This window comes from Eptatretus burgeri, chromosome 15 (genome assembly GCF_056783735.1).
Source record: "Eptatretus burgeri isolate ZD-2024b chromosome 15, Ebu_testis_v1, whole genome shotgun sequence".
NCBI lineage: Eukaryota > Metazoa > Chordata > Myxini > Myxiniformes > Myxinidae > Eptatretus > Eptatretus burgeri.
The window spans coordinates 36,052,864-36,075,808 of NC_140975.1; the positions used below are offsets into that span (position 1 = coordinate 36,052,864).

General features: G+C 42.4%; 1 protein-coding gene across 10 annotated transcripts in view; it reads right to left on the reverse strand.

Annotated features, from left to right (window-relative positions):
• Window positions 1–22,945, reverse strand: part of LOC147011929 (phosphofurin acidic cluster sorting protein 2-like) — a 145,770-nt gene that overhangs the window by 73,159 nt on the left and 49,666 nt on the right. For 9 of the 10 annotated variants that reach the window (XR_015051819.1, XR_015051821.1, XR_015051820.1 and 6 more), the window contains 2 exons: window positions 9,475–9,564; window positions 1–47 (listed from right to left, as the gene is read on the reverse strand). The exon at window positions 1–47 is cut by the window's left edge and continues 79 nt beyond it. Coding sequence is in view for 7 of the 10 variants with exons in the window: in XM_085857605.1 (XP_085713731.1) it covers window positions 1–47; window positions 9,475–9,564 (137 nt within the window). In the remaining 3 variants the exon portion in view is untranslated. The remainder of the gene's footprint in view (window positions 48–9,474; window positions 9,565–22,945) is intronic. The other variant, XM_085857606.1, reaches the window with a different exon arrangement.

The following is a 22,945-nucleotide window of genomic DNA, read 5'->3' on the forward strand; positions in this document are numbered from 1 at the left end:
AGTAGGACCTGCAGTTTGTTTGACCCACGTTTCAGGAAATGAGGATACTGTGGGGTAAAATTAAAGAACCTCAGTTGAAAAACGAAACAAGGGCATTTTAACCTCATCACTGCACAAAAGGTGTTTCAGGCACAAAAATGTTTCACAAAACTCATGATTGCACAAAAGGTGTTTCTGCTACATTCCCACACACCCAACTGACCCAAAGATGGCCCACATAAATACCAGGCACAAATTAAAATAAATTCACACTTCATTTTTCTACTTAGTCAACAAATTCCCAAATGCTTAAAAGATTTTCCATTTCTGTAAAGCACGACTTCCATGAATTATCAACTTTGAATTGTTAACTAGTTCGGATTAAACGTAAAAATTTTCATTCGGATTTTGTCAAGTGTGAAGCAAATGCTGATTAAAGCCAGGTCAAACGATGACGCAGAATCAGCAACCTGTGTGTCCTATTTCTGTGATATTAAAGTATTGAGGTTCTTTTTTTTTTTTTACCTCCGCCACCGGGAAAGAAGTTATGTTTTCACCCCTGTCTGTCTGTTTGTTTGTTTATTTGTCTGTTTCTTTGCTTGTGTGCAGGATATCTGAAAAAAGTTGCAGACAGATCCGGATGACATTTTGTGGACAGGTTGGGTGTGCGACAAGGATGAACTGATTAGATGTTGGTGAAGATCCGGATCGCGATCTGACTAGTAGAATTTTTTTAATGATTCTTCACCATTAAGAGATCGGGCTAAAAACGATATATAGCACGATGTCTCAAAAAGTTGTGGACGGATTCGGATGAAACTTGGTGGACATGTTGAGTGTGCGACAAGGCCAAATTGATTATATATATATATATATATATATATATATATATATATATATATATATATATATATATATATATATATTGTTACACATGTACTTTACTCAATTCCCACTGTTAAGAATTCTGGAGATACACAAAGGGGTATAAATGCTATCTATACGTGATCAACAATATTCTGGTGCAAGTGGAATTAATTGACTCTCGTAATGCAAACATGTTTTTCTCTTGCAGATTCTTCAGAGAATAATTTATTGACTTTAATTGATTATTTCTTTCAGGATCATACAAAATGCATAATAATTTATAAGTAATACAAGGAAAATGTGGGTAACCAGAGAAAGTTTCACCAGTAATAACATGAACATTTTATGCTGGCTTTGCGGATTGGCCTCAAAAGTTGTTTCGTTTCATATTTAAGATAATCAAAAAAGATTTGCAAGAAAAAGTTTTTTGAAACATGAAATTAATTTCAATCATTCTATCTCTGCCTGTTTAAAAACAATGATTGAAGCATCAGATTTAGTAAAGTTTTGAAGTTACAATTTCCTGGTTTATTACTTTCAGCATATTAACACAATTCCTGATGGCAGCTGTTGAATATTCTGATGGAAAACTATTAATTAAGCAATTAAGCAGCCACAGAGTTCTACTCAAACTTAAAACATAAATGCTGTGAATGTAATCGTTAATTTTTAGATCCTCGTGGAGGATCTAGTCTTACTCGTAGTGTTGTTGTTCTTCATCTTCTTCTTGTGGACTTTTTTGTTTCACAGCCTAGTTTTCATCGAAACTTCCTGAAACTTGGCGTACATATGTAAAAATACCCTGCGCAGACAGTAACCATCTCGGATTTTGAAAATTCCTCCCAGAAAAAAAAAGTTATGACGTCAAAATATTTCCGCTAATGGAAATCGCCGAAAAAATTATCTCCGAAACTAGGAAAGCTTTTTGAATTCTGTTTGTGGGACTCGAACAGGGCATTAGCAGAGATGAATTACCGCACGTATGATACATCACTATGACGTCATATCAATTTTTATGACGTCATTCCTATTTTTTGACATTTTTTGTTTCACAACCCAGAGTTTTCATCGGATCTTCGTGAAACTTGCCATGTATATGCAGAAAGCCCACGCGCAGGCAGTAACCATCTCCAATTTTGGAAATTCTTCCTAGAAAAAAAAGTTGACGTCATTATATCGCGCTAATGGCAATCGCCTATACCGTTATCTCCGAAACTAGGCAAGCTGTTTGAATTTTGTTTGCGGGAATCAAGCCGGGCATTAGCACAGATAATTTATCGCAAACCTGATACATCACAATGACGTCATATTCGTTTTCATGATGTCATCATTAAGAGGACGAGGATCTTTGCTCATTTGAGCTTGTTTATATATTTCAGGCCAGAATGTATGGCATGATGGGCATGATGACCTCCGATGGCATGATGGGAGACGAGGGATGAGCATGGCATGTCCTCACAATGTTCAGGGAAGAGGGCACGAATAAGTCACTTTTGTTTGCCTTCTGGAGCATTATACACTGATATGGTGCAAGTACTGCTTGACTTTATCCATGCAGAATGAGAAAGCAGTTGGCAGGATCACGTATCTACTACTGCCTCCATGGTCCCATACTTCAATGGAATGGACACAACCAACTATGCCAGGTGACTGTCGGTGTATTTGCAGATATGAGCCAGCTATATGTAACACATCCTGTAGTACATGAGCATTTTCTTCAAGGAGAACATACAGTTCAACGTTCCAAACAGCCTTTTAACCAGATTTGGTCAGATATGGATCTTGAGCATTCAGTCAACCTGGACTCCAAGACAAAGGGAGGAATCATCAGAATTTCAGGCCATCGACGTTCAGTTAAACACCGCAATGAGAACAGTGTCTGGAATCCTCAAGCCAACAAAGACCGAGTGGCTTCCAATCTTCTGCAACAATGCTCCGCCAGCCATCCATAGGGATGTGCTGTCATCCCGATACTTCAGCCGCATTTTCACGACCGAAATTCCAGCTCAGCGCCTTCTCACTGTACAACCGCACTGTCACCTCAACACCTGAAAACCACCATGGAACCATGCTAAGCTCCTTACTGTCGACTATCAAAGCAAAGCCGACTTGTGGAGGGCCAGCTGGGAGGCTGCCACAGCTCCGAATAAGCATATTGTACATCATCCAACCATTCCTTCACCTGATTTCACACTCCCACATAGGCAATGAACAGCCCTCAACAGGCTCCCCATTGGAGAGGGCCTTTGCGGTAGTACCCTCCACCGATGGAGGATGAGGCTGGATGCACTCTGTGACTGCGGAGGAGTTCAGATGATGGAGCACATCACCTCACACTGTCCCTTGCGGAAGTTATCGGGAGGACTTTTAGCTCTCCACCAACTTACCCCTGAGGCAGCGACATGGCTGCAGAACCTGGACATTAAATTTTTAGCACAATCCAGATTGGATATGTGCAAGAAGATCAGAATTTCACAAAAGACAGAAGCTTTGAGCATTGGAGAGATGGTTTCTTACCAGTCATGAGAGAGCAGCAATTACTTCAGCAACAAGGCAGATGTGTGTATTGGAGGGTAGTGAGAGAGGAGATGCACACAAAGAAACAGGTTGCCATAGGATAATTAAAGAAGGGTCTGAATGTTCAGAAGCTGGCCATGGTATTCACCACTGAGATGACAACAAATCTATTTGATCTGATCAATATGACAGGAGAACGCATTCCTCCATCTAATATTGCTTCAGGGCTTGTGATGCCAACTGAAATGGCAAAGCAACTGGTGGAAATAAATACCACAGGTCATGGTCAGATGGCATCCTTAGTTGAGGAAAAACTGAATAACAATACAATAAACTTCTTCCTCACCTCAAAATTAACATCTTCACAAAGTTGACGGCATGGAAAGTGAAGTTGGCGGACAAGATTGTGACTCTGAAAGCTGACCAGGATCTGTTTGGTCACCTTGTTGTAGCGGCTGGTAGCTGTCATCTCAATCTGAAGGAGTTGTGGTCATATGAGCCAACTTCTGTGCTATTTACTTTGGTCTGCGCTGATGGTACAATGAGGAAGACGACAAAGAGTTTCATGATAATAGAATTGTAAAAATTTGGAAAGGTGACACCGGCCCTGGGTATTGACATGCAGACTCCCTCTTACATCATAGATGGAATGGCAATGGTGCAAAGAGTGAGGTCAGCTGGTGCTCAAAACTTTGGAAGGCAATAACATTTCTATGGGGTACCATCTTATTCAAAATGCATGAAAATGGTGTTCTCCGAGCATGAGCTCGCTTCATCAAACAAGCTGTAGAAAAATAATTATACCACAATCTAATTGCACATCATATCTGAAAATGTTCCGAAGACATCACCCTAACAGAACATGAAGTCAAACCTTCTGTATACTGGGTGTGCCACATGACCAATTGTTTTTTTCACCCCTTCTGCTCCTGGACTATTAATCCTCGTTAAAAAAAACTGACAGTTCATCGATGATGGCACAAAATTTAACAGGATGGACAAGGAAATTACAAAAACCACTGATAGGAAGGATCTGCATCCAGACCTGAACCAATATCTCATCAGCTTGTTTTTCTCATCTACTCATCCAATAAGTTTCGTCATTATCCGACCGTAACATTTTGAAATATCATGCTGTTTCTCGTTTTTGACGCCATCTATCAATGCTGAAGAATCACTGAAGAAATTCTAGTATCCAGATCCAGATCTGGATCTTCACTGAAATCAAATCAATTCATCCTTGTCACATACCCAACCTGTCCACCAAGTTTTGTCCAAATCTGTCGACGACTGTTTGAGATATTGTGCTGCGTATCGTTTTGGGCCCTATCTTTCGATGCTGAAGAATCACAAGAAATGTATAGTATCCAGATCCACAGCGTTTTGAGATATCATGCTCACATACGTTTTTGAGCGATATCCAAAGATTACAAGGAAATTATGCGCAGGAGAAGGCCATTCGGCTCATCATGCCTGCACCACACCAACACCAGATTTAATAAATCCTTCAATACCCCTTCCTTTCATGTGCAGTCTTTTGGTTGCTACACTGGTACTTATTTGTCCGACCTCAGAAGGATGACAGGCTGAGTCAACCCCCTGGTGTTAATTCAGTGACAAACGGGGCTTGAACTCAGGACCCCAGGATCCAAAGCCACCACCGTAACCACTAAGCCAACACCAGGTGATAAACCAACAGCAGCTACCTAATCTTTATCAAAATAATCTATCTATAATTCCAGCAATCTGTGTGTGTGTGTGTCTGTCTGTCTGTGACCGCTGTTTCTCGACAACCACTGGCCCGATCTGATTGAAACTTGCCAGGAATATTGCTGGGGACCCATGGATGTGCCTTTTCAAGGTTTGATATTAATCGGACGAGCGGTTCCCAAGTTACGGCCATTTATCTGTCAAGCAATGACAAGACACGGTGTTATGACGTCACAAATGACGTCACAATTGATGTTTTTGTTTTTTTTGCACGATTGACATCAATTCTTCTTCTTCTTCGTTTGGTATGACGTCACAATTGACGCTGGGGACCTGAGTATGTGCCTTTTCAAGGTTTGATATTAATCGGACAAGCGGTTCCCAAGTTACGGCCATTTATCTGTCAACCAATGACAAGACACGGTGCTATGACATCAAGAATGACGTCACAATTAATGTTTATTTATGTATTTATTTTTTGCACGATTGACATCACAATTCTTCTTCTTCTTTGTTTGGTATGACGTCACAATCAACGCTGGGGACCTGAGTATGTGCCTTTTCAAGGTTTTATATTAATCGGAAAGCGGTTCCCAAGTTATGGCCATTTATCTGTCAACCAATGACAAGACACGGTGCTATGACATCACGAATGACGTCACAATTCATGTTTATTTATTTATTTTTTGTTTGCACGATTGCCGCCACAATTCTTCTTCTGACGTCACAATCGATGCTGGGGACCTGAGTATGTGCCTTTTCAAGGTTTGATATCGTTCTTCATCCGTTTCAGCTGTTTCCCAAGTGTTTCCCAAGGTTTGAAAGCCGTTTTTTTTCCCAAGGTTTGAAGTAATTGTGCAAATTATTAATTAATCCCAAGGTTTGAATTTTCCCAAGGGAAAGAGCTGTTTCCCAAGGTTTGAAAGCTGTTTTTTCCCAAGGTTTGAATTAATTGTTGTGCTTGGTAGACATTTGTGAATACATTTACAGAGAGAGGAGGGGGGGAGAGGGGGGGAGAGAGGGGGCGAGAGAGAGGGAGAGAGGAGGGCAAGAGAGGGCATGAGAGAGGGGGGCGAGAAATGGGAGGGAGAGAGGGGAGAGAGAGAGGGGGCATCACAATTCTTCTTCTTCTTCTTCTTCTTCTTCGTTTGATATGACATCATAATTGACGCTGGGGACCTGAGTACATTTCCCAAGTTATGGCCATTTATGATACGGTTGGTCCGATCTAATTGAAACAATGCCCCAATCCAGTCGTCGTTTACGAGAGCGAAGGAACGAGGCTGCACATACTGGCAAAGCACCTACGGGCCCGCACTAGTAATAATAATAATAATAATAATAATAATAATAATAATAATAATGATAATAATAAAAAAATAATGTCTCTTAAAATGCTTCAACTTCTTCTTTCACACTGTGCTTCTCTGTATTGTGTCATAATTCACTAACTTCTTCTTCTTCTTCATAAGACTTTCCTTCCCTTCTCCCCACCTCTCCCATTGTCCTCCTGCACCTTGGCCATGCTTGCTCTCATCATCTCTCCTCCCTCTCAAAGCAACCTTCACACTCTTCCCCCTCCAAGCTTCCCTCTCACCTTTCTCAAAAACTCTCCCCTCAACCTTCTCCCTCAACTCTTTTCTCTTACCCTTCTCCCTCCAATCTCCCACCTCGTTCCAACTTCTCAAAGTTGCCCCCACTCACATCCACAAAGGTTCCTCCATCCCCTGCCCTCTCTCTTCTATCTCATCCCTCCACCTCCTCCAATCTTCAACTTCCCTCTCTCTTATTACTCCACACTGTACCTCATCCCATCACCACTGAGCCATTTCTCCTCCTCATTTGGCCCTCTCACCTAGCTCTTCTGCAATCTCTCAAACTCTGTCAACAACTCTCTTTACCTCCCCCCCCCTCCTCCCTCACCTACCTCCCCTTCTCCTCCCCTGCACCCAATGTCTCCTCCCCTCCATCTTCTTCAACAGTGTGAACCTCAAACATCTGGAGCCTTCACTCTAACCCAACAGATCTTTCCATACAGGTTGCCACTGACAAACCAGACATAATCTACTTAACAGAAACTTTCCTCGATACGGTATGGCACCACACCCTGCTCACCAAACTCTCTTCCTTTGGTATCCAAGGCAATCTCCACTCATTGCTCGCAGACATCCTCTCCTGTCGCAACCAACATGTGGCCCTTGTTGGAGTTCTCTCATCCCCTCTTCCTGTCCAGGCTGGATTTCCTCAAGGCAGTGTTCTGGGCCCTGTGCATTTTCTGGTTTTCATCAATGATCTCTCTGACACTGGAAAATCCTACTTATCTCTTTGCTGATGACTCCACCATCTGCCGTGCCATCTGTCATCCCTCAGACCAGCATTGCCTCATCACTCTCTGCAGATCTGGATAAAATCGCAAGCTGGTCCAGTACTTGGAACATGACTTTCAATCCTGACAAATCTCACACTCTCACGATGTCTCTCAGAAAGGACTGCCTGGAAACCTCCCCCTGCCCCCATCTTCTTTCTCAACAATCGTCTTAAATAAGCCCTTTCATTCAAGCTTCTGGGTCTCACGATCTGCCATGATCTTTCCTGAGAAAGCCACATTTCCAAACTGGCCACCAAAACCAGTCACCGATTGGGCATCCTCCATCATGAAAAGTCCTTCCTTGGCATGCCTGAGCTCCTGACCACGTACAAAGCCTTCATCCACAGCCGGATGGAGTACCACTCTCCCCTCTGTGCTGGTGCTCCTGCACCTCACCTTTCTCGTCCTCATGCTGTAGAAACCAAGGCATTTCGAATCATTGGCATCTCCCGCAATGAGGCTGAGTCTTTGGGCCTCTCACTCAATCACCGCAGGTTGGTCGGTGGTCTTTCTGTTTTCTACCGTCTCCTCTCCGGTCTCACCCCCCTGCACTCTCTGTGATCTGTCCTCCCCCCCCCCACTCCCATATTTCTGCCGGGTGCTCAAAGTCCGCGAGCAACCCCCCCCCCTTCTGGGAAAACTACCAAAATCAAGAATCACTGCTCACCTTCACTCTTTCATTCCTCTCTTTTCCCACCTTTACAACAAACTCCCACACTCTCTTCAATCTCAGTCTTCCCTCCAGGTCTTCAAAACAGCCGTTCACCACCATCTCTTGTCTTTCACCATCCAAAACCATGATTTTTTCTACCCCCGTTAATCCACCCCAAACCCACCTCCTTCAAATTCCCTGCTTTCTTTCCTGAAAGTCCCTGTAATGTCCATCTTGTATAGCCCATGTACCCCACCCCATCTCTCTCCCTTCCACAGATCTCCTAATGTCTCTGTTCCCCACTGTTTTGTGCTTCCCTCTCCTGCCCGTCTTCTGCTCCCCTTGTTGTTCGTTCTGTGTGTCAGCTCTTCTACGAGCCTCGACATTGTGTATAAAAACTAGAAGGGCACTCGGTAGAGCGCATACCTCCACCACACAATGCCTGATCCACGAGAACATATCGGGCCCATTACATTTTTGAAATATGCTATATATCGTTTTTGGGCCAATCTCTCAATGGTGAAGAAACGCTTAAATAATTAAATAATCCTCGTATCGGGATCCCGATCCCGATCTTCACCAAAATCGAATCAATTCGTCCTTGCCACACACCCAACCTGTCCACCAAGTTTCATCCGAATCCGTCCGCAATGTTTTGAAGATATCGTGCTATGTTGCAGTTTAGCCATGTCGCTCAATGGTGAAGAATCACTGTTAAAAATTCTAGTAGTCGGATCTGGATCCGGATCTTCACCAAAATCTAATAACTTAGTCCTTGTCACACACTGAACCTGTCCAGAAAATTTCATCTGGATCCGTCCACAACTTTTTGAGATATCTTGCATACAAGCAAACAAACAAGCAGACAAACAAACAAACAGACAGACAAACAGGGGTGAAAACATAACCTCCATCATAAGCTTCCCTTCAATACGATGATGTCCACAATTGTCCTGTCGTCACGCTGCCTGTGTCCGTTCCTGTATCCGTGCCGCCAGCGCCAATTCCTTCCGCCACACCGCCTGCTTCCGTTCCTGTATCCGCGCCGCCCACGCCCGTTCCTGCCACACCGCCGCCCACGCCCGTTCCTGCCACAGCGTTGCCAGTGTCCGGTCCTGCCGCAGCACCACCTGCATCCTGTTCTGCCGCAGCACCGCCTGTGTCCGGTGCTGCTGCAGTGCCACCCGCATCCGGTGCTGCTGCAGTGCCACCCGCATCCGGTGCTGCTGCAGTGCCACCTGTGTCTGTCTAACACAACCCCGTCTGAAAAAAAAACCTGTCTAACATAACCCCCACCCTCTCCCAAAGTCACACACTACTCTCCCACCATTCCCTCTCCAGTGTTTCACATTGCAAATTTATGCGATGCTTCTGTTGGCACCTGCAGGCTGAAAGTGAGCTCCAGGTCAGTCTCAATGAGGCCGCTTGAAGCCAAAGGAATCTCGTTAGAACGCAGAATTCGCTTTGAGCCCTGAAAATGGAGGGTGAATTTGAGATGTTGGAGAAGAAAAAAAAGTCAGTAAAATATGTCATAATTTGGGGCAGGCATGGTGATAAGTGCAACGTTCAAAAAAAAAAGCAAATGGAACAAACTTCAAGGTACACATGTGGCAGACATAATCATATAAATTCTATACAATCAATTCCAAATCTTTTTTTTTTTTTTTTAACAATTTGCTCAAAATAGTGTCCTGAAAATGTAACACCGAGCACAATTCAATAACTGAGTATCTGCAATAAAATACAACTTCTGAGTCCATGTATCAAACACTTGTGATGAGGTAAACATAATGATGCAACATGCGAGCTGAAGGGTTTTTAACATTACAATCACTAACTCCTCTAACATTTGACACAAGTTTCAGTTGAGCATTTTGAAACATTTGTTTGAAAATTGTCCATGCCAATAGGACACTTTGCAAGTAATGGCATCAACGAGTCAACCATTCTGAATTGGTGGAGAGACCACGTCCCATCATCAAACTGTACAATTAAAATGCCGTTCATGCTTTTGAGCAAATTAGTCCAGGAGCCCAGAAGGCTTATTCAAGTGAAAAGCGCCAGAACGTTTGCCCTCATGGGCTGATGGGGTCATCCACCGACATCACAAAAAAATGCATTGCTGCCGGGTCTGACCCGTGGCTTTCCCCCCGAAATCACTCAATTAGTGACGCCATTACCGAAAAACCTAATTTCCTCAATATCCAGAAAAACTATGCATGAAAATATCACGAATAAGGTGTCCATACCTATGTTTTCATGGTCAATCATTACCCTGATGCTATGCATATTGCTAGAAAATGTATAGTTTACCACGCAAATGCATGGTTCATCCACTAAATTAGCGACGCCATTACCGAAACCTCACTATCTGAAAAACTGTGCGTGATAATGTCACAAATAAGGTGTCTACACCGATATTTTTATGGTCAATCATTACCCTGACACCTGTGTTATTACTGCGAAATGTGTAGTTTACCATGTAAATGTGTAGCCCACCCACTCATTAAGCGACACCATTACCGAACAACGATATATGGAAAACTTGCAAATGTGCAGTTCACAAAATTAACTTGATGTCCTCTTGGCATTACAAGTCTTCTCCATCACTTTCGTCACTCTCATCACTGTCCTCACTCCAAGCATTATCTTTTCTCCTCTTTCTTTGCAAATTATACAAACGGGGGCGTCATTTGCCATGATCTGTAAATAACAAAAAGGGACAGAGACCAATGCATTATTTGCCACATTGTAACAAAAGACAGAGATGGTACGACTCCAGCAAGCAACTTTCAGGGTCAACCCAACATTTTCAAGCACGAGAGTTGGCATTGTAATATTTCACCATAAAAACATGGGGAGAGATCTTATTTGTGATATTATCATGCAGTGTTTTTCAGATATTAATGAAAATGGGTTTTTCCACAATGTTGTTGCAAACTGAGTGGGTGAGCTAAACATTTACATGGTAAACTATATATTTTCTGGCAATAATGCAGGTGTCAGTGTAATGATTCACCATGAAAACAGGTGTAGACACCTTATTAGTTATATTATCATGTATATTTTTTTCCAGATATTGAGCAAAATAGGTTTATCGTTAATGGTGTCACTAATTGAGTGATTTTGGGGGGAAAGGCATGGGTCAGACCAGGCAGCAATGCATTTTTGTGATGTCGGTGGATGACCCCATCAGCCCATGAGGTCAAACGTTCCGGCGCTTTTCACTTGAATAAACCTTCTGGGCTCCTGGACTAAATGAAGCACCACCAATATTTACAAGCAGGAACAATGCTTAAATCATTTACAGCCTCTCAATATAGTTTTTGGTATGATTCATATTTCAATAACTTGATGTGTGAATGCAAATATAAACCAATTTTACATTAACACATTCTGTCAATGAGAAATAAAGTAATTTGTTGAGCCACACACACACACCCACTCCCAATTCATTTCATTGTACGAGTGGTAACTGCCTTGTTCACAATCCATAGGCAACTGCCGAGAGCAGCAAAAAAAAAAAATCCAGTTACGTTGTTTGGATAATGACAAGGAAGCAGCAATCGATTGTGGATTAGCAAAGAATCTGTCCTTACGTCTATGTTAATTCCCCAATTATATGATGTCTGTGGTTTTCATGCAAATAATTGACGTATTTTACTTCCCCATGCACGCAAAGCGAAAAGCGGGGTTAAGGAAGTGGTTTGTAGTTACCCCATGCACACAAAGCGAAAAGCGGGGTTAAGGAAGTGGTTTATAGTTACCCCGCGCACACAAAGCGAAAAGCGGGCTTAAGGAAGTGGTTTGTAGTTACCTCGTGCACACAAAGCGAAAAGCGAGGTTAAGCTATTGGTTCACTTCTGGCCATCTATCCGTCCGTCTGTCCTCAAACGTCAGTTTATGATAGAGGAACAACTCATTTAAACTGAATGTTACATTTTGAACACAAATCGCAACATGAATCAGAAAACAAACCTGTAGTTTAACAGTACTTTGGCTCTGAATTTGTCCCGATCGCACATGCGCAGAGAAGAGTGAGATCATATTTTTATCCTGTCTGCTTGCCTGGCAGTCAAATAAAATTGAAAATCATTCCAAAAAGAAAACGTACTGTTTTTAAGGATGTCATAAAGGACACAAACAACAGGCACGAATAACTAATACAATGTGTTAGATAGGGTGGTCTAATAGACACTGCATCAAATATGGTAAACTTCAGAAATTATTTTATATGACCTTCACAATCTTTTTTTAAAATTTACATTGAATTATATTGTTACGATCTGGAAACCATTTGCATTCAACATACAGATGTCCCAAAAGCCTGGTGTTGGCGCAGTGGTTAGGGCAGTGGCTTGGAACCCAAGAGGTCCTGAGTTCAAGCCCTGTTGGGACACTGAATTAATATATATATATATATATATATATATATATATATATATATATATATATATATATACATATATATACATATATACATATATATATATACATATATATATATATACATATATATATATACATATATAATGTGTATATATATATATATACATATATATATATATATATAATGTGTATATATGTATATATAAAACCAAGTCGAAAACACCAGGGGGTTGACTCAGCCTGCCATCCTTCTGAGGTCGGCGAAATGAGCACCAGTTGTACTGGGCCCGGTGTATGCCCCGGTTAGAATAGGTGTACCATATCCCTGTGTGTCGTAAGAGGTGACCAGGGTTGCGTCAGGAAGGGCATCCGGCGTAAAAACCTATGCCAAATCATTATGCGGACAACAAAACGAATTTCCATACCGGATCGGTCGAGGCCCGGGTTACCAACGACCGCCACCGGTACCGGTGGTCAGCAGGGTACCAGTGGAAATTGTGCTACTGCTGGGCGAAGGAGGAGAAGGAGACGGGGAAGGCGAGTCCGGAGGCAGTGGGAGAGGGGGAAGGGTAGAAGTGTGGAGGTGAGAGTTGGAACTCTGAATGTTGGGACGATGACTGGTAAAGGGCGAGAGTTGGCTGAAATGATGGAGAGAAGAAAGGTGGACATACTGTGTGTACAAGAGACCAAGTGGATGGGGAGTAAGGCTCGGAGCATTGGAGGTGGTTTCAAACTGTTCTACCATGGTGTGGATGGGAGGAGAAATGGTGTCGGGGTAATCCTGAAGGAAGATTATGTCAAGAGGGTATTGGAGGTGAGGAGAGTGTCTGACCGAGTGATGAGTGTGAAGTTGGAAATTGAAGGGGTGATGATGAATGTCATCAGTGCATATGCCCCACATATGGGGTGTGAGATGGAGTATAAAGAAGATTTCTGGAGTGAGTTAGATGAAGTGGTGGAGAGTGTATCCAAGGATGAAAGAGTGGTGATTGGAGCAGATTTCAATGGACATGTTGGGGAAGGGAATAAAGAGGATGAGGAGGTGATGGGGAGGTACGGTCTCAACAAGAGAAATGTGGAAGGGCAAATGGTCGTAGAGTTTGCAAAAAGAATGGAAATGGCAGTGGTAAATACGTATTTCAAGAAGAAGGAGGAACACAGGGTGACATACAAGAGTGGAGGAAAGTGCACACAGGTGGATTACATCTTAAGAAGGAGATGCAACCTGAAAGAGATTAGTGACTGTAAGGTTGTGGCAGGGGAAGAAGTAGCTCGACAGCATTGATTGGTGGTCTGTAGGATGACTTTAGAGGTGAGGTTGAGGAAGAGAGTGAGGGCTGAACCAAGGACCAGATGGTGGAAGCTGAAGGAGGAAGACTGTTGCGTGAAATTTAGGGAGGAGGTGAGACAGGCGTTGGATGGTGGTAAAGATGGGTGGGATGATTGGGCAACGACAGCAGAAGTTGTGAGGGAGATAGCTAGGAAGGTACTTGGTGTGACATCTGGACAGAGGAAGGAAGATAAGGAGACTTGGTGGTGGAATGAGGAAGTACAGGAAAGTATAAGGAAGAAGGGGTTGGCGAAAAAGAAGTGGGATAGTCAGAGAGATGAAGAAAGTCGGCAGGAGTACAAGGAGTGGCGACGAAAGGCAAAAAGAGAGGTGCAAAAAGGCCAAGGAAAAGGCATATGACGAGCTGTATGAGAAGTTGGATACAAAAGAAGGGGAAAAGGATTTATACCGATTGGCAAGACAGAGGGACCGAGCTGGGAAGGATGTGCTGCAGGTTCGGGTGATAAAGGACGCAAATGGGAATGTGCTGACGAGCGAGGAGAGTGTGTTGAGAAGGTGGATGGAGTACTTTGAGGAGCTGATGAATGAAGAAAATGAGAGAGAGAGAAGGTTGGAAGAGGTGGAGATAGTGAATCGGGAAGTGGGGTGGATCAGTAAGGATGAAGTGAGGACTGCTATGAAGAAGATGAAAAGTGGAAAGGCGGTTGGCCCAGATGATATACCAGTGGAGGCATGGAAGTGCTTAGGAGAGATGGCAGTGGGGTTGTTAACCAGATTGTTTAATAAAGTCTTGGAAAGTGAGAGGATGCCGGAGGAGTGGAGATTAAGTGTACTGGTTCCGATTTTCAAGAATAAGGGTGATGTGCAGAGCTGTGGAAATTACAGAGGGATAAAGTTGTTAAGCCACACCATGAAGTTGTGGGAAAGAGTAGTGGAAGCTCGGTTGAGAGGAGAGGTGATGATCTGTGAGCAGCAATATGGGTTTATGCCAGGAAAGAGCACCACTGATGCGATGTTTGCTTTGAGAATGTTGATGGAGAAGTATAGGGAAGGCCAGAAAGAGTTACATTGTGTGTTTGTGGATTTAGAGAAAGCTTATGATAGGGTGCCAAGAGAGGAGTTGTGGCATTGTATGAGGAAGTCGGGAGTGGTGGAGAAGTATGTGAGGATCGTGCAGGATATGTATGAGGACAGTGTGACAGCGGTGAGGTGTGCGGTAGGAATGACGGACCGGTTTAAGGTTAAAGTGGGATTGCACCAAGGATCGAATCTGAGCCCTTTCCTGTTTGCAATGGTGATGGACAGGTTGACGGACGAGATCAGACTGGAGTCTCCATGGACTATGATGTTCGCGGATGACATCATGATCTGTAGGGAGAGTAGGGAGCAGGCTGAATCGAGCCTTGAGAGGTGGAGGTACGCACTGGAGAGAAGGGGAATGTTAGTCAGTAGGAGTAAGACAGAGTACATGTGCGTAAATGAGAAGGAGGGTGGTGGTATGGTGCAGTTGCAAGGAGTTGAGGTGGGGAAGGTGGATTGGTTTAAATACTTGGGATCAACTGTCCAAAGTAACGGAGAGTGTGGGAGAGAAGTGAAAAAGAGAGTGCAGGCAGGATGGAGTGGGTGGAGAAGAGTTGCAGGAGTGATTTGTGACAGAAGGGTAGCTGCAAGAGTGAAGGGGAAAGTATATAAGACGGTAGTGAGACCAGCTATGATGTATGGTTTGGAGGCGGTGGTACTAACAAAAAGACAGGAAGCGGAGCTGGAGGTGGCAGAGTTAAAGATGCTGCGATTCTCGTTGGGAGTGACGAGGATGGATCGTATAAGAAATGAGTATATTAGAGGAACAGCGCAGGTAGGACGGTTTGGAGACAAAGTGAGAGAGGCGAGATTGAGATGGTTTGGACATGTGCACAGGAGGGAAACGGAGTATATCGGGAGAAGGATGTTGAAGATGGAGCCGCCAGGCAGGAGGAGAAGAGGAAGGCCAAAGAAGAGGTTCATGGATGCGGTGAGGGCGGACATGCGGGTGGTTGGAGTGTCAATGGAAGATGTGGAGGATAGAGCGAAATGGAGACGGTTGGTCCGCTGTGGCGACCCCTAACAGGAGCAAGCCGAAAGAGGAAGAAGATACAGATGTCCCAAAAGTCAGTTATGTCGTTAAGTATGTGTGTAGTCAGATCCCTTTCCTTTTGTCTAGTGGGAGAATCAAAGGCGTACGTTGCGATTTATTTTTAGTTAGGTTATTGAATCTTTACATCCAACGAACCCTCCAACGAACAACCAACAACCATTCCATTCCCCATCACGACCCACTACCCACCCGCTGTCTACAAACACTCTGACTTGCCAAGGCAGGGTCTTGCAGCCGTTCCTTGCCGCTTTCTCCAGCGTCCCAATTCAATCTGGCGGTGGGTCCTTTTTAGCGAGTCTGCAGTGGAGTGAACGGGTTTTTCCGGACTGGCCGAAATTCCGCCCAGAGAGGGCAGACCAATGGAAGCCCCATCCAATCGGGGCAAACAGTGACGTCGGCTTCACCAAGGCCCCACCCCCTCTCGAGGGGGATCTATAAAAATGATGGGTGGGGTTGCGAGGGTATCGTGTTTTTTGGGTTGCGCTGGAGTTCTTGAGCGGTTACGAGCAGTGGTTACAAGGGGCTGTTACGAGTTCTTAGTTGGTGTTTGCTGCCACGAGGGTTGAGCAAAGGGTCATCGAGGCGGCGAACGAGTCTCTGGTGGGCCTCCACAAGGAAGGGCAGAGCGACCCCGACCTCCCTCCGTGGACCCCGACTATTCACCAACCAAGCTCCGCCACGAACCACGAGTCCCCCACGTGCGACTGGGACCAGGCCGATGATCATTGGCAGGTGCCGCAGCATGGAATACCCCCTTTCTCCGACGGCCAGGTACCCATCCTGACTCTGACCCCCAGCTCGTCTCTCTCTCGTCGGCTGGAGAGTCCAATAAAGAACTCTGGGTTTATTTTCTGTGTGTGTGTGTGTGTGTGTGTGTGTGTGTGTGTGTGTGTGTGTGTGTGTGTGTGTGTGTGTGTGTGTGTGTGTGTGTGTGTGTGTGTGTGTGTGTGTGTGTGTGTGTGTGTGTGTGTGTGTGTGTGTGTGTGTGTGTGTGTGTGTGTGTGTGTGTGTGTAAGTAGAACTGAGTAAGTGTTTTTGCTGATTGTAAATATTTCCCTGATTGCATATTCGCGTCAAGTCTGGCCTTTGTCTGTATTTTACTGTAAATAAAACAATTGTGGAAATGTTCCCAGTCCGTTTCTGTCCCTTCTTACATTGGTCCAGCATGGTCCGGGTCTGAGTATAAGCGGGGTTTCATCCCCGTTAATCCGTTCATTCCAGCCAGCACGGCTTTGGCAGTTTCCGCTCGGCTGCACCCGAACCGGAGTTGGTAGTCGGTAGTTGGAACTCTATCGCAGTCGGTAGAGTGACCCCGTTTGAGCAAGACGTGCCGAGGGCGTGGTTTCCCCGGTAGTCGAAATCGCGTAGTTAATTAGGTAAATTGGTTTCAGACAAACAGACCCTATGCTACGTGGAGATATTGGCGTCCACGGTCGGTTCAGCGATTCGCCGGCTCGCAGAGTTATCCGAGCGACGGCCTACAATCCCGGGGATTCTGGTGATGACTTAGTTTCCCTCACCTCGCGGTCGTTCTCTCCACCGACCCCCAACAATATCCTTGAACACTGAGGAACACAAATTACGTTTTTATCACTTTAAAAAAACTCAGTTTTGTAGTACTTGGACATGTTAAATAAGGTGGTGTATAAGACTCCTCCAACGGTGGTAAAGCTCCTGATTTTTTTTCATACGACCTTTAATAGCATTATTTTATTTCATTTTAATTATATATAATAGTTCAACACTGTGTGGTGTAAGGAGGTATATGAACTCTGTAGTTCCTGCAGTGCCACACTCAAACAGTGATGCAACTGTAGATGAACAGCTCAACAGTATAACTGAGGAAGCTGACCATCAGCTTGTGTCCCATGTTAATGGGGCAATCTAGCATAGGGCCCATCGTGTTGTTGTTCTGTCAAATGATGCAAATGTGGTACTACAGGGTGGGCCAAAAGTCCCTGAAGGTTTTTTTTTTCATATAACATATATTTTCAAATAAAAACTTGATGAAAGAAATTGCAAATGGTAGTTTAATTCATGGAATTAATTTCTTTTAATTAATTGTGAAAATAATGTCCTGCAAATGGCCCCCATTGGCTTCTTCGCAAAGTCTTGTTCTTGGATTTTCCCCCAAATTCAGTAGTTTTGTTTGCTTACATAGCCGTTTCGGTGGAAATGGGCTTTATGACTCATAATGCCTTTTTGCATAAAATCAGGATCGTCCCTTACGAGTTGCTGCAATTTGGTTGCAAATGTTAGTCGATTTGCTGGATCTTGAGGTGACATTTCGTGCACCATTTGAAGCTTGTAAGGAAACAGCAATAACTCTTTCCGCATTATCCTTCGCAATGATGATCTTGCCATTCCGAGCCGAGTTGCACGTTTACGAGTTGATGTTTCTGGGTTTTCGTTAACATTCTCCCTATCACGGTCAATATTTTCTGGAGTATGACTTGTTTTTGGACTTCCACTGTGGGCCGAGTCATGAACAGACCCCTTTGACTCAAAACGAGCAATCAAGTTCCGAATCGTGTTTTCTGATGGTTGTTCTCGAACCTTAAAATGATAGTGTCATTTTCTTTGAGTTTGAATTATTGATTTCCCACCAGAGTAATAAAATTGAACAATTTTCACATGCTGGTCAATGGTAAATTTATTCATAATGAATCTCCCTGTATTCATAATGTCTTTATCTGTAAGAATAGAATATATATATATATATATATATATATATATATTAAAAATAAAAAAACATTAAAAAAATTAAAACCTTCAGTGACTTTTGGCCCACCCTGTACTAATGCTGCGATATGCATCCATCTTCGAAGGCGAAGGTTTAAAAGAGCTGTGGATTTGGTTCTGTATTGGGAACAAACCCGATTAATTCTTTTACACCATCTGCGAACAAAGCCTGGAGCAACATTCTGCAATCTTTTGGTGAAGGCTCTTATTTCTAATTGGAAATGATGCTTGAAGTAAAATTGGAAGCAAACATGCAACATTGAAAGCAGAACCAGGAAACGTTCATGCAGAATTTGGAGAGACGGACACCCTCCAAGAGCAAGACATATTGATAATGTTGAAAAAAATATCTGGTCAGTTATGTTCATTCAATTCAAAGATCGACATTTTCAATGAGCTGAGATATATCTATTTCATAAGGTTGGACAAATCTCTCATTGAACTGCCACCAACAGCAAGCTCGGTCAGAGGACATACTGTATATGCAAATAATTATTTGTTATCAGTGATGTCTTTACTGTCTTAAATAATGACAACAAGAATATGAATGGGATGAAGTGGATGGACTTTTATGACTATCTGGTAAATGTCGAAGACAGCTACTGGATATATCAGTAACTTTGTGTGGGTGCCACACTTGCAAAACAATGAGATGCAAATGTAAGATATGAGGGGGTGACGTGCTTCGTGTTTTGCAAGTGCGAAGCAGAATGCTACGAATTCTTCTTGAAATATTACCATGATGAAATAAGTTGATGTGATGTGTATAATATTGTCTGGAATGAATTTGGAGAAACTCCCCTAAGTGGATATAATAATATACAGAGCTGTTTGCTGATATTTTGAGTATCAGTTGATATATAATAAAATTATATTCCTTGTTCTCACAGACATTGGAGTTCCCAGTGAAAGTGTCACTTGACTCCATTATTAACTTCCGCTATCTTCGAAGATGGATGGAGGTTACTGTTTTCACCCCTTTCTGTTTGTTTGTTTGTTTGTTTGTTTGTGAACAGTATTACGGAAAAACCCCTCGAAGGATTTCGACGAAACTTGGTGGGGGGGTTAGGTATGGTCCAAGGATCATGCCATTAAATTTTGGACTTGCCCCCCCCCCCAAAAAAAATTGTTAGAGAAAAAAAAAATTTTTTTTTGCATTTCTACATGTTTTAAGTGATTTCCACCCCCCCCCAAAAAAAAATTGTTAGAGAATTTTTTTTTTGCATTTCTACGTGTTTTAAGTGATTTCCAACCCCCCTCAAAAAAAAATTGTTAGAGAATTTTTTTTTTGCATTTCTACATGTTTTAAGTGATTTCCAACCCCCCTCAAAAAAAAATTGTTAGAAAAAAAACATTTTGCAACTTTTTTTTCAACAAAATTGATTTTTTTTTTTTTTTGCATTTGCATTTTTACATGTTTTAAGTGATTTCCAACCCCCCTCAAAAAAAATTGTTTGAGAAAAAAAATTTTGCAACTTTTTTTTCAACAAAATTGGTTTTTTTTTTTTTTTTGCATTTCTACATGTTTTAAGTGATTTCCAACCCCCCTCAAAAAAAATTGTTAGAGAAAAAAAATTTTGCAACTTTTTTTTTCAACAAAATTGATTTTTTTTTTTTTTTTTTGCATTTTTACGTTTTAAGTGATTTCAACCCCCCCCTCCCCCCAAAAAAATTGTTACCCCCCCAAAAAAAAATTTAGAGAAAATTTTTTTTTTGCATTTCTACATATTTAAGTGATTTCCAACCCCCCAAATAAAAATGAGAAAATTTTTTTGTTGCATTTTTACATGTTTTAAGTGATTTCCAATACCCCCCAAAATTTTTTTTACCCCCCAATAAAAAGGAATTTTTTTTTTTGCATTTCTACATGTTTTAAGTGATTTCCAACCCCCCCCCCCCCAAAAAAAAAAAAATTAGAGAATTTCTTTTGCATTTCTACATGTTTTAAGTGATTTCCAACTCCCCAAAAAAAATAGTTACCCCCCCCAAAAAAAATTGTTAGAGAATTTTTTTTTTGCATTTACATGTTTTAAGTGATTTCCAACCCCCCCCAAAAAAATTGTTAGAGAAAAAAAAACATTTTGCAACTTTTTTTTCAACAAAATTTCGATTATTTTTTTTTTTGCATTTTTACATGTTTTAAGTGATTTCCAACCCCACCCCCCCAAAAAAAAATGGAGAAAAGAACTATAACTCTCAGCACTGTTGACATATTTAATGAATAAGATACAAGGTTCACTTGAGTGACCCAGCAGTATTGGCGGCGGAGGTTTTGCACTCTCCCGATTGCTCCCCCTCTAGTTTTTTTTATGTGTGATTGTCTTGATCGAAAAGAAAGTTATGAAAAATTATCCAATAAATTGTCTCGAGACTTTTATTTCTTTTAATTTGAGATCTGGAAAATCGTTAAACTACTGCTCCAATCAATAGGATAAGGCTGTATTTCAGCTTCATGACCCCAATAACCTGTTTGGACACCACAATTAACTCTCTCCATGCAATAGATCCTGGGATATTAGGTATATGCACCGAAAAAAATATCCACCATGATGGAAAATGGTGGCGACTAAATTGAAGTTCTAGAGTTGAAATGTCTACCCAATAATTTATTGTCGGGAGTTGTAGCGTAATCAACATAAACAATCAAATTCTCTCCACATCAAAATTTTTGCAGGGGTATAGTGCAGATCTTGGGCCTCAGATGCCAGAGTGGGGGTGTGCCGGGGGGGGGGAATTCATCCCCCCCATGCCTTTTGCCAGGAGCGATGGCCAGAGGTGTGGCAGAAAGCGCCTTATCACGCAGATGCCAAAATACATCTGACAACATTGCTGAAGTCTAACGACTAACAGAGAATGTAAGAGGCTTCGAAAATGCATCAATATCCTTGGACTAACAGTAACTTTCCTTAATGACTTAAAGATTGGCGGGTTTTTTTTTTTAAATCGTCACACACACTTCCACAAAGTTTTGTACACACCATCAATACACTTCAATGTGAGCTCTGTTTGCCACGCGGATGTCATCAAGGCGGTCTGATCTCTGGGAACATAAAACAAATTCATGACATTGTTTTTTGGCAATAAGTGGGTGGATGACTAAAATTAACGCTGGGTTGTTAGCAGTAAACATAAACTTCCGAAGCATGCAATGCAGCATCTCGTTGCCTATACAGCACCCAAATAAAGAGTGTTTTTCACCGAACTCTGTTCTGTGGGTCCCTGCTAATTAGAATAACAACTAGAGAGTTCGGCAAACACGATATCCACAAAGTGTCACTATTGAAGTAGTCCAGATCGAAGCATCCTTATACACCACCCAAATGATCCTTTATTTAAACGAGCAGAGTACCCGCCCTTCGGTCGATGTTGTTCCAAGCATGCAACGCATTCTTCTGACGCATACCTTTATTTGGGCGGTGCATAGGCAACTGACAGCTCTGTTGAGGCAAAAAATAAAATTACCCGGGTTACGTGCATGAAGCAAAAACATACCTACTGCTTATAAATCAAAACGCCTCACTGCAATGGAAAAAGTGGGAACAGCCAGGAATACTGCACTGTAAATAGAGGGACTTGTAATACCCTCCCCCACCTGGAGGAGGTGCTACACAATACACATTTAAATCGAAAATTTGTGTCCCCCCCCTTTCACTACCCCAAAACCACTGGCAAAGATTATAAAAAAAATACACATACATTAATTGGGGTCATGCTGATCCTATGTAGCAAGTCTGGATGGAAGCATCTAGCATTCTAGCTAGTGCTTGCCAAGCCAGCCATTCCTTATCAATGCTTTTGAATGGAGTACTTGCCCGAGTGCTTAAGCCACTTAGCAAGTGCTGTGCAAGAAACTTGGTAACTGAACACACCTCTGCAAAACTGAAGGTTCTTGGTAGTATGATGAAGGTGATTTGTGTTGTTCAGTGTTCACACATATATATTTCAATTTAAATAAAGATTTTAAAAGGTTTAAAAGCGTTACGGGTTTTACCGCCATTTTACCCAGTGTCTGTTGCACTACCCTATCCAACACGTGACATTAGTTATTCGTGCCTGATATTTATGTCCTTCATAACATCCATAAAAACAGGAAGTTTTTGTTTGGAATTATTTTCAGTTTTGTTTGACTTACAAACATGGCGGAGTGCAAGCTATACACTGACACCATCTTATGCTCCTGGAGGGAGCGGGCATTACCACAGTACATAAAATATCGGAAATGTTCTTTTATCAGACTTCATCAAATTTTTTTGTCTCAAGCCCCAAGTCCTGGACTCACTGTTATTTTCTGATACA